The 13030-nt window shown below is 33.2% G+C and overlaps 1 protein-coding gene across 22 annotated transcripts in view; it reads right to left on the reverse strand.

Annotated features, from left to right (window-relative positions):
• Positions 1 to 13030, reverse strand: part of Zasp52 (Z band alternatively spliced PDZ-motif protein 52) — a 113284-nt gene that overhangs the window by 16829 nt on the left and 83425 nt on the right. For 6 of the 22 annotated variants that reach the window (XM_087349873.1, XM_022061554.2, XM_022061553.2 and 3 more), the window contains 3 exons: positions 12687 to 12833; positions 7253 to 7331; positions 3751 to 3789 (listed from right to left, as the gene is read on the reverse strand). In XM_087349873.1, the coding sequence (XP_087205999.1) occupies positions 3751 to 3789; positions 7253 to 7331; positions 12687 to 12833 (265 nt within the window). Of the gene's footprint in view, positions 1 to 3750; positions 3790 to 7252; positions 7332 to 10046; positions 10095 to 12686; positions 12834 to 13030 lie in introns of all 22 variants that reach the window. The other 16 variants (XM_022061561.2, XM_022061560.2, XM_087349868.1 and 13 more) reach the window with 5 other exon arrangements.

Raw genomic sequence — 13030 nt, forward strand, 5'->3', positions numbered from 1 at the left:
TAAGAAATTAAAAACAAAGCGACCATAAAGCATTTCATACACACAGATATGCAAAGAACCACAAAATGGCACAAGCCCCCAGATTGTTAAAGACACAGTTTTCCAATTGTTACCCAACCAATTATAAAAGGTAAGTTGATTAATAATCACAGCATATTAAAATATTGAGACACAAAGAGGTATATTAGTAATACAATTCACATTATTGGACATCAATATGATATTATATTGAGATAATGGCATGGATTCATTGTTAAGAAGTATTGGAAAGTTATGGAAAAAAATAAAAAAGAGAAAAAGAAAAAAGGAAGTTACATTATGCAGATAAGCATAGCACAATTAGTAAAAGCGAAGAATTAAAAAATTAGAACCTACATAGATATAACTGAAGTATCTAAAATAGTCTACAGTGTCACCATTTAAAATGCACTACTTATTACAACAAAAAGCAATGAAGCATTTCTGTATAATGTATGCTTTTAAAGTACCACATGTGTGTTAATGAGTATTCTGTTTTATATTTTATCCTACAATTAAAAGTAACTTAATTACAAGTATTTCTATAGAAAAATATAACTGTAGATCATTCAATCATTGATAACCACCAATGGTTGCTGATCTAAATGACAAATGCATGTTCTAACCTGCCCAACACCAATGCAGAAATTCTTGAATGCTTGTAAGTTACGTCTCTCACTATTTGGTCACATTTTCCACATTCATGTATTTCCTCCGAAATACAGCACAAGATGCATTAAGGCAGACTACAAATATTAGCCCAATTAATAAAGCAAATTAGGAAGTAATTAAGCTATTAACTTTTGAGAGCTGCTTTTGTTTTCTACCTCCTAATTAATAAGAAATGGAAAAAGGTTTGGGTACAGGATTGAAAGATTTGAAGGCTGAAAAGAAAGAAAAATTGTAACAGGATACAGAAATAATGGACTACCATTTCATGTTTTAAATTCCAAATGTTTATGTTAAAAGCATTATCCTACACTAATACTGTTCAGTACTTCTTACTAAACATAAGATAATTTACTTTGAAATGTTCTATGTAAAATTAACTTGAAATTATACAGGGAAGGAAAATTGTTACTTGGGTGTTTGTAGTAGCTCATGCAAGTATCAGCAAGTCAGTTCTTTATTATCCATAAAGGAATTAAGTGCTTTAAATAGTATTTCTGGTTAAAATTCAAAGAAAACTTTTCTTGTAAATAGTACAACTGAGTTTTAAAACAAATTTTCATAACTTTATATGTATCAAGTGGGACCGAAATTTGAAGGACTTTCTTCATAAAAATACAACTTCAAGGATTCAAAATGCTGCCATACAAGTTTTTTTCTAATTAAAAAACAAAAACAACAACTTTAACAAGACTTGCATATTTTCAAAGATCTAACAACATGCAAAAATTTTAGACCACAGGCACTAGGCTTATAGATATTCTTATTTTAAAAATTTGCACTAAGTATCTGTAGATTAGAAAATATATAAAACTTTGCACTGGATGCTCCAGAGAGATTCATGACCAATTTTTTGGTTCCAACATTATTATCAGAGGTGAGAATTACAGAATGGCCAGAATAAAATTCATGTACACAAATACATTTAAAACATACTTCTGTCATAAATCTTATTCTCTGAGGTATTTAACCCCCTTAAATATTGCACACGACCAAGAAATGGCGCAGATTTCAAACTGCTGGCCAACATACCAAGATATCAAATGTTTGAGATAATTCTCTGGCCATAGACAGTTCAATATGTTTCATTTTTTACCTAAACATATGGGAACAGAGGATTTCAACTCCAAATCTATCAAGTGGCTGACCAGACATTAACTCTGGGGTTAATGGTTTAATGGTATATGGTTCGACACACAGCCAGCTAGACCATGCATAAGCCATGACATATCGTCAATACATGTCAAAGAATCTTACATACAAACTTAAGTTACTTTTAAAAACCTAACTTTAATAATTCCTAATGGACACACTTGTCAAGCATAATGTAGTAATAATTACTGTTCAACAAATCAGGATGGAAATTTTCTCATTTTCTGAATACAATTTTATTCAAGCCATTTGTTATGGTTTATTGTAATTCAGTTGCTTATTTATTTGGCTTAAAAAGCACTACTCTGCTATTAGGCTAATGACAGCTTAGAAAGCACAGGCCAGGTTTAAGTAGGGACACCATTTTGTACAGCAAACCCTGTCACATTTAACTTCACATGGAATATTATTAGGCTATATAAAATAAATTATTTCCATCATTCAAGTATGCAGAACAAATAAACAGAAATTGACACCCAACCCATATTCCTTTTGTTTTTTTTTTGTGAAGCAATCAATACATATTGAAATATTGTAGAAATGTTGCATGCAACTGAATAACAGTATCTGAAATTCTTGTTGATACCACGTTTTTTTAAAAGGTTGATTCTCCTGTCTTGTCAAAGATCATTAAAGTGTAAATGAAAATATCAACTTCTTTTTTATTATATTTTACATCTGTATATTCTGTAAATGCCTTACCACAATTCTTTAATCTGTTGCTTCCCACCCTTTACCTAATAACCCCATCTTTCTTGTTTACCAATTACAATAGTATTTTCAGATAAACAGACTTGGGAAAAATTGGATCAAGGCATCTGTGAAAGGGGAAGAGCAGAAACTATCTGCAAATACCGCCAGCTTGAAAATATTGTTACCTCACATTTCTGTACAGCTTCCAGTTGTAATCAATCAATAATTACTAACAGTTTGGTCTGTGAGACAGAGGTCATGGTAGGACAAAATTCTAATTATTTTACAATTCTTAATCTGTTGAAACAAATGTAAATCTTTCAAAGAAAGGCAAAGTTAGCCAGTGTGACAGAGAATTATTGACAGTGCAGCTAAATATAATTATTTACTGTTTATGCTGTGCTTTATACCAGTTGTTTTCTAATTCTGAAATCAGTTGCCTATAAAACCATTCATTCAAATCTACTGACACTTAGCAGGGTTGAAATTCAATTGAATAAATTTTTTGGATATTATCCATCGTCTAGTAAATATAAAACGTAAAACGACGTTTCGGAGATGGGACTCTATCTCCGTCTTCAGGTTCCTACACAGTTGGGCCCACTAGATAGAGCTAATCCCTATATTTACTAGACGATGGATAATATCCAAAAATTTTATTCAATTGACTCTTCACCATCGTCAAGAAGTTTTAGGGTTGAAATTTATTTACATTAACTCAAAGCACCCAAAGCGACAATTCTGTTACTCTCAAATAACAATGATAGAGTAATAACTAAAGAAAATTATTCCAAGAGCATCAAAAATCTGATATTTACAGATGCGTGATTTGCATTCTGAGAAGATTCATTATATTATAAAATATATTAAAGAAAACAGAATCTACAAAAATCATAAACCTACTTCATAAAACAACTCAATACTTTACTTCATAATTATCACCAATAAAATAATGTTGTGATCATATGAAGATGATAATATTTATAATACAGTAAGGTGCATGAGGGTTCCAAAATCAGCTCTCAAAAGTTATGAAATCCAATATTACTTGACAGCTACAGTCATGCTCAAGAAACTATACCACAATAAAACCGGCGGTGCAATTTGTGAGCTGCCAATTTGTAAAGCAACACAATATTAATTAACTTCGTGCACCTGTGACTGAAATTGAATTCTGGTGCAACAGGACACAAAATTATTGTATTGTCATTGTTTTACCTTTAATGTTGGTTATTGGCCTCAGTGTTGAGAAATAACCTGGACAGTTAAAATTGTTTCAAAAATTGTATCTTAAATACCAAAATATTAAATTCAAATCTTTGAAAACTTACAACTACTTACAATTGTCAATGGCAATGTAAGACATAATGAGTGTTAGAATAAAAGTAAGAGGAAACAGCTACACAAATGTGAAATCGAAGAGAGTAAATTTCAAGCTGTTTTTATCATGTAGTATCTGCATCTGAGATTAACAGGGTTACTATTAAGACTGAACTTCTATAAAAGGCAAAGCTATTGAATACAACAGAAAAATGTAAATATATTAATAATTAAAATCATAAGTATATTCAGCAAAATTTAAAAATATAGGCATGCAAGATCTTCAAATTTAAGGGCACACAAGAATAAGAACTGGTAATGGACTAAAACTTCTCTTATAAGAAATGCAACAAAGTTTATTGCATTAAACAAGCAATGCCATAAGATTTCACATTTGTCTGACCGTAGTCTAATACTATAAAAAGATTGGGAGATGATGTAACACAAATGCAAATAAATCCATGCTGTTAATAAAAATGAACTAAACTTACAGTACAATATAACTGAGATATTTACTTACACTGCCACTAACAGATATAATCAAAGTCAGTGTAAGGACATTAAATATAACTACCTATTCTATAGTTTATACATAATTTTCTCTTAATATAACTAAAACGTGCATAAACATCAAATAAAGCAACAACTATCAATTTAAATTAACACAAGAGGGAATCAAAATTTGTCAATTTATTAACTAAGTCCATTAAGGCTGCTTCACTGATGGGCAAAGCAGTGATGTCAGATGCTGATGGTATCTGAAAGATGTGTGTTCTGTTCTGACATTCAAAATATGTAGCATAATTCATTAGACTTCTTTCTTCATAATTCAAAGCGCATACTATTTGTATTTTTATGTACTAACTAACTAACTAACTAACTAGATGGCTTACCGAACCCGAAGGTTCATCACCGAATTAACCAAATCCCTCCCCCGGACCCTGTCCTGGGCCAACAAAATCCAGTTTCCTTCAACTCCTATCTCCCATAGATCCCGCCTGAGATTATCCTCCCATCTACGTCTAAGTCTCCCCAGCGGTCTCTTCCCTTCAGGTTTCCCAACCAGTACCCGGTGCACACACTCTTGTCCCATCCATGCGCGCTACATGCCCAGCCCATCTCATTCTTCTCGACTTAAATCACCCTGGCATTACTGGGGGAGGAGTACAGATTTTTAAGCTCATCATTATGCAGTTTTCTCCACGCCCCATTGTCTTCCCTCTTAGGCCCAAATATCCTCCTCAACACCCTGTTCTCAAACACCTGCAATCTGTGTTCCTCCCTCTGAGTGAGTGACCATGTTTCGCACCCATACAAAACAACAGGAAAGATTATTGTTTTGTACACTTTAATTTTCAGGTTCTTAGAAATCAGACGCGAAGACAAAATAGCAAGCATTTCCAGAATTTAATCTCCTCCTAACGTCCTCATGAGTGTCATTTTGATTTGTTATTGTTGTTCCCAGATATTTCAACTTTGTAACCCTTTCAAAGGACTTATTAGCTACCCTAAGATAATTTTGCCTGCCTGTCTTCTGATGACGAGATACTAACATGTACTTAGTTTTTCCTGAATTTACTTCTGTCCCACCTGTCTCCTAGCCTCTAGTAAAACTTTGTGTTCTTCTTTATTGTATTCATATCATCCCCCAATAAATTAACATCATCAGCATATGCCAATAGCTGATGTGACCCATTCAATTGCAAACCCTCCTGCCTATCTTGGACTTTCTATGTACACTATACCATTACCATGTCATTAAATATAGGTTCAAATTGTTATTATTATATTACTTTATACCTTCAAGAACTTCACACAGAGTCCTTGTTTGACTCATTTTAATTACACTTTAACATTTTTACTTATTTAGTAATATGGCTGTATGTCTCTGAGGTCAGACTATAAAATTAATTTTGCCATTTAAATGAAAATGTTGTAATAATTCTTATTTAATATTTTATAAAATAATTCTCATTTTTTCAACTCATATACAAGTAGAACACAGGAATTAATTCCAAGAGGAGGAAAATGGAGGTGGTTCAACAGGATGTAAGTCGAAGATTGTGTCAAGTCATAAAATTTAAATGTACATTAACCAATAATATGTATTATTTTGATAATAAAATCACCGTTCAGCCACCTGACGCGGCTTGTAATCCAGGAGTCTTTCATCATTTATCAACTGATTATGCTTACCTCATACTAGCTAGTACCACTCCTGGTATAGTAACCAGATGGGATAAACAAATTTATTAAACCACCAATATATTGGAAATTCTATGTGAAATACACATAGACAGGACTGTAATTCTTACAACTTTCAGCCCAAGGATGTGATAGTGACTCAGCATAAACCAGGATTCTGTATATTTAAAAAAGGATTAAACATATTTCCATACTGATTACAACAAACATGGTCAAACTGATTTGAACTGCACAGGACCAAAGAATTCTATACTACCAATGACAATGACCAGATTAAGGAAATGAGAAGAAAAAGCAGAATTCTGACAAATGAAAGGACAGGCTTGTTGAATAGTGCTGTAGATCTCTGCAACTATAATTCCAAGCTGCATGTGGGCTAAGAAACTGAAAACTAAAATATTCCTGGAGGAAACATGTGTTGGAATTCCAAATTTACTCCAGTTTTACAACTTCAGAATAATTTTAATTTATTTAGACTGCTCTCCAAGAAGAGTAGATTTTTTATACTGTATTAAAACAAAAAAGCCATACAGGTAAGTTGCTTTCCAAGAACAAATCCACATAGACAAATAATAAATATTTTGTTTTTGTTAAACTCAACCTGTTTGTGTATATTCACAAAATATTTATTGTTTATATTTTGTTCATGTAATTTTGTTCATATTCTGTTGGTCAGTCTACTTCATATTTTCCCTGATCTTTCCCACCCCAATACACATCAGACTACATTATTAATAAAAGAATCTTGACCTCATGATTTGTTTCTGTCTTTATGATATACTGACTGCATATAAAGCCATTAGTATATTTAACAAATATGGTATATGCATAGCTTATACACAACAACGATTGGAAATATGTTACAAGTTCATACATAAAGTTAAAATAAAATGTATGACTATAAATAATTATCTTACTAGATAAGTAATTTAACAAAATCCCACATTTAATTCTTTCCACGTATAACATAAAGAAATAATACTGCTAATACTGCTAAGGATATACAGCTGTATGTCTGCTTTGATAATCATTCATTACTAATATAAAGTAATATTATGCAGTACTTTTATAAAAGTGGATAAAAAATTAAATGCAATGTCATAGTATATGTTTAAGATCTGAATACGCAGATATAATTCATGCTAAGACAAACACCACATTCTTTTAAATAGCATAAATGTTAATGCAAACTTACCAGGAGCAGGGCGTGCTGGACTAGTTATTGGAGCAGACGGAGTACTGAATGGTTTTGGTCCAGCCAAATTTGATGGAGCCTGTTATAAATAAAGAAGTATTAAAATATTTGTTTTATTACTCATCACAATATTTAAAGCACCAATTTTATAAAGAATTTGTCACTAAAAATCTCTAAGGACTTAGTAATTGACTTGTTTTGAAATGTATTGTACATCAGATAATTACTCTTAGTTTCTTACAAAAATCTATCAGAGATGACAAGAAATATTTATGAGAGCATAAATTTGGCTTTCAGGGATGAGCCATGTTGAAAGTTGAGAAATACTCAATGTTTCAGATCTTCAGGAAACTGCGTAGTGGATGGGTTTCTTGCGACCTTATATTGGACAGGCACCTCTTTTCCATGACTACTTGCCCTTTTCCCATTTCACCAATCAGCACCATCAAATCCAACTCATCACCAATTGCCTGCCCTATACAAGGCTTCCAAAAATGCCAAACTATTACATACTCCCCTTGAAGATGGCCATTACACTGCTAAACTTTGAATAACTCTCAACATTCAAATTGGCTCATATCCAAAATCTGAAGTTATACACTGAACTCCAGCCATGAAAACATAAGGACAAGAATATTTAGGAGCTTAAAACTTAAACAGACATTACCCATTAGTGTTCATAAATTTAAATGATGCATGCAAGCATATCCATAATGTACAATTTTATGGCTGAAGCTAAAATGTCGGTATTAATGTTGTATAAAAAAAATATTTCCAGTTACAGTAAAAATGTTAATTTTCAGCTTGCAATTATTGAGTGGAATGTAAAATTGTTCATGGCTGCATGGATACAGACAACACATACTAATGTTACAGACCAACTACACTGTGCTTCATATAATGGGAAGTATCCCACAAACCAGTCAAAATGCTGTTATGGGTTACCATTTCAACACCAGTGACAACACAGAATGCTTAAACCTGAAACTAATTACATTGCATCAATGTTTTAAAAAGACTAGCAGAAGTACTTATTCCTTGCCAGGTTTGTTATTCTTCCAATTGAAACTTTTATTTGTTTAGATCCTACAGGAGGATAGAGATTCAAATGATGATGAACATTTCTGAACATACTAAAAGTGGGGGAGAGGTAGTATAGCTCCTACTCATTCTTGACCTCGGCACTAGATGGGGGTGAGTGGTGAGCATCATGCCCCAGCCACGTTTTACCCCCAGGAAAGGACCACAGTACCCATTGGATAGGAGGCTGAGGCTGGGTGGGCCCCAGAACCGGTCTGGACACAGAGGCTAGAGGAAAAATCCTCTGCCCCCGTCAGGGATCGAACCCCGGTCATCCAGTCCGTAGCCTGCGACTTAGCTTTAAAAAAAAAGTCCATACCAAGAAATGAATTCTGATTATTTAAAACTGAATAAATTTCTTGCATTTCAACCAGATATATTATGATACAAAAATGGTCTGCCAAGTATTACTGGATTTGAACACTCATTACAGCTCCAAGTTTCTTGCCATTTTATACACAAAATGTCAGAATTGACACAGTCAATGCTACTACAGAACAATCTCACCACAATGCTTCAGTGGTGGTTGTTATTACTGTTCTTCCTGAGTTACATAGTGAAAAATGTCTTTCAGATTCCTCCAGCTTCAATGGTCTGGCAGCAGACCTGAGCATTTGCCACTCCCTGGCATTGGCATATTGTTTTCTATGCATCTCTTATGACTTACAGAGAGTGAAAATCATGACATTTACTTCTCAATAAACTAAAGCACTATAATGCACATAAAATCTTTAAAATTATGGTTGCAATTATTCATCAGTCCAGTTAATGAAGTCATTAATCACCAATTATTACAATGCCAAATTTAATTCACAATATTATACATATTTAGTGCCTTTATTGCACTGCATTTATTTACTACTAGTCAAAAAGACCTATTTGAATTCAACAGGGAATGATTTTTTTTATCTTAATCCTGTATACCAATTCTTCTTATCTCTTATCATTTGTACCCCTACACATTCTTCCCTCCTTTTTCCCACAGTCCTTTCACACTTCTGTCATTTCAACATTTTTGTCACTCCCCCAAAGGCTGTCTAATGGTAGCATTTCTTCAGAATAGAATGTGTTTCCATCTAGCACCATCAAATAAAACTTTTAGGCATCTGTAATCCATGTCCTAAAAATCTGGGTGACAATAAGTCTTCAGCAGGTAGTATTTGGGGTTCACATGGCTGTGAGTAGAAAGATGGCTGTCTTTGATGTATTCCTCAACTTCATTTCTCATTAAATAATGATAGAAACAAGTGTAATATGTTGCATTTTTGGCTTAATAAGGCTAGACATATTTCACTGATTCAGATTTCAAATTACAAATTCATTAATATATTTGTTATGACAAATTATTTTGTTAGTAACAATTTACTTCACAGATTTAACAGTGAACTAATCGATTAATAGTAACCCATGTAAATAATAACTGAATGATAACCATAATTTCAACATTTTTAATTCAATTAATACTCACAGTGACATGACAAAATGGGCCAGAGGCAACATTTACACAACAGTGAACACTAAAACAAACCACACTTAAAAAACCTCTACAGTAACAGACTGGACTGTAAAGCAGTGGCTTATTTTACCAACACCAATGAATTTATTAAGCAAGTTATATATTAGAAACCACACTATCGCATATTTAATAAATAAAGTCCAGGTTAGTAAAAGCATTGAATACACATAGCAAATTCTCATTCTGCATTTCTTCTACCTGAACTGGGCGAGGAGCACTGACGTGTGTCGTGCCACCCCTCGGAGCCTGCAAATACACAGACCCTTCGATTCTAAAGGGTTCTGATGAAGGTGTGTTACAATCTGAATTACTGAAATTTTGGACTTTGATCATCATCTGGCATTCCAGAAAACAAACAATGTTTTGTCCTCAGGTATAGGGAAAAGTAGCACCTATTCAGCTAGGTCCATCTGGAAATTTCTGCCATATGATTTGTTAGAGTCTTCTGAGTATCTCTATGACTTTGATTTGGAGCTCAATTCTTGGGCCACAGATGGCATTAGCAGTAGACGCATGTGGTATATCAGGTAATATTTTGAATTTATTCTGAACAAGGACTCCTGGATTGGGTTGGTTTGGGTTTGGTTTAATGAATTTTAATTTCCACTTCCATTTTTGCCTGAAGTCCTGATCTTCACAAAGCATTTTCACAATTTCCATTGTAAAATTTTCCTATTATTTCCCATTGACAAAACCTGAGTTCAGGTGCTTATACACATATAGTTTTTCTGACTTTGGATGTCCAGTGATTCACACAGACACAACTCAGTAGATGCCCCTATAAAACAGACCCAGTTTTTTAAAACTTTGTGTTTTTTATAATACCAGATAATAGACAAAGTCCAAAAACTCAGTAATCCATACAGACCCTTGCTTTATTGTTAAATTATTTAGCTTTAGAGAGCTTAAGCAGATATGGACATACCTTCCATATCAAGATAGTGACTTGTTTTCAAATACACTTTCACATCAGGCAAACCACACTTAGTGTTTCCTAAGTCCTGCCAGACAGACACTTTTATTAGGATTTTTGTAATCTTTCCTTTCTATATTGCACTGGAAACACATAAATAATTTCTTCCAGGTCCCATGCATTTACAATTTCATTATAGTAATTAATGAAGCAACAGAACATTGCACTATTCAATAAACTTTTCATCAAAGAAAAATGTTTTTCAGTCTTAGAAAGGAATATTCATATTGATTTTTGTTGAAGTGTAATTAATATTTCATACCTGAATTATCCAGGGAATAAGCACACTTATGGGAATGGTAAGGTGATAATGTATTTTAATTGGAATAAAATATGTATAAATTAAAAACTGTGACATAATTCAAGTAAAAATTCTTAACTGCAGTCACTAGCTATTTACATAAATCATACAAGAAATCCAAAAAAAGTAAATTTCTTTTCTACATTGTTGTTTTCTTTCTCTGCACACCATGAATAAATTCACTACCTAAATAATTTTTTGTGTGTCTAATAATTACATTTCCTTTTATATTCTAAAATATTGCATTCACAATGTCATGTACAAATTAAATGTGTCCATGACGAAGATTTTTATGCAGCATATGGCAAAGTTTCCTAAAGTGTCACCAATTTAAAGTACTATCCCAATATCTGCCATGACAAACTAAGGAAAACCATACAAGTCCTAGTAAAATACTTAGCATCGTGGATCAAGCAGCTTTGTTTCCAAATATAAACAAATCATGATTATTGCACCACAACATACAATGTGAATACCTTGAATGAGAAGGTAATGCATTAGCTGAATCATCATCATGTAGGAATATGCGCTGTAGCAAATCTTGTATGTACTTATTTTGGACAATTCTAAAGTAAAGAACAAATTTCATATTTTTATCATGAGCATAATTATGTTGCTGTTGTTTCTTGGCTCTATAACCCAGTTGTGGGTCTTTGCTGCCTCCTTTTCGGAGGTTTCACATCCTTTGAAGTGTGCGAGTGACCAGCCCACTGACTCTGCACAATTTCTACTCAATCCTGATTTGACTGCTAGTGCCATATAGTAGTGAATCAGGAGAGACTTGGGTGAGAAATGGCTGCTGAATTATGCTTACAAAACATCTCGTTCATGCTTGTAAGGTTTATTTACTTGCCACAAATCTAAGACATGGGACCGCTGGCTTTACTCCCCACCAAAAGAAGTTGTGCTACGGATTTATATCACCCTTAAAAATCCATCGACCTTGGCCGCTGGGTTTGAACCCACAAACCTTGGGTCCAGTGGCGAGCTTGATAACCACTAGTCCACCAAGGGCGACAAGTATAATTATGTATGCTTTGTAAAAAGACAAGATTGTCAATCTGTTTCTAGGATTCATCAAATACATTTCTGTTCACCATATATATCAAAGGCAAAACATATTAGTGCATGTTGAAACAAATTTAAAAGTCATGTAACATAGTTCTTTGCAATAAAAAAAAAAAAAACTAGCATAATATAACTATATTTCGAAGCAAGATATATCTTTACGCCCAAAACCATTACACAGAAAGTAGAAAAGACTACCACTGTATTTTTATTACTAAATCAGATTTAAGAAGTGTTTTAATAATTACAATAATTTTACTTTACACGATGCGTGGTAGAAATGTTAAGAAAACCCACATTAATTTCCAACAGGAAAAAAAACAAAAACATTGTTAATTCCATTACAGCACAAAATTACGATGTCAACTGACTCATATTGCTGAAAGTTAGACCTCAACCACTTGACACTTTGTGGTAGCCCTTCCTAACATATGCAAAAAGAAGGAAGAATTCCAACACCAAAGCGGGCATATCAGATTGTATCTGAATTCAATACCTTATTTGGTCTAGTGGTTACTGGTACAGGAAGATTTTTCTCTGAATCGGAATCATCAATGTGTAATGCAGGAAGGGCCGTAATAATATTTTTCATATTATTCTCTGTTACAAAATTATTTTCTGATATTCTTTGCTGGTGAACCGGCTGAAAAACATTAAGTTTTAACAGGGAGAAAAATGGAATACAAATGAACACAAAAAATATTCAAAGAGCTAAACAGATTTGTAAAGGATTATACAGGTTTTAGGTGAGACAGATAAACTGTAAATGTGAAACACACACAATCAGAGGTGGCTTCTGAGTTAGGAAGTACAGAAAATTATCTGCATGGAACATTCCCA

Source organism: Zootermopsis nevadensis, unplaced genomic scaffold (assembly GCF_977971745.1).
Source record: "Zootermopsis nevadensis isolate Lab colony 2312 unplaced genomic scaffold, Znev_1.0 Znev_ptg000016l, whole genome shotgun sequence".
NCBI lineage: Eukaryota > Metazoa > Arthropoda > Insecta > Blattodea > Termopsidae > Zootermopsis > Zootermopsis nevadensis.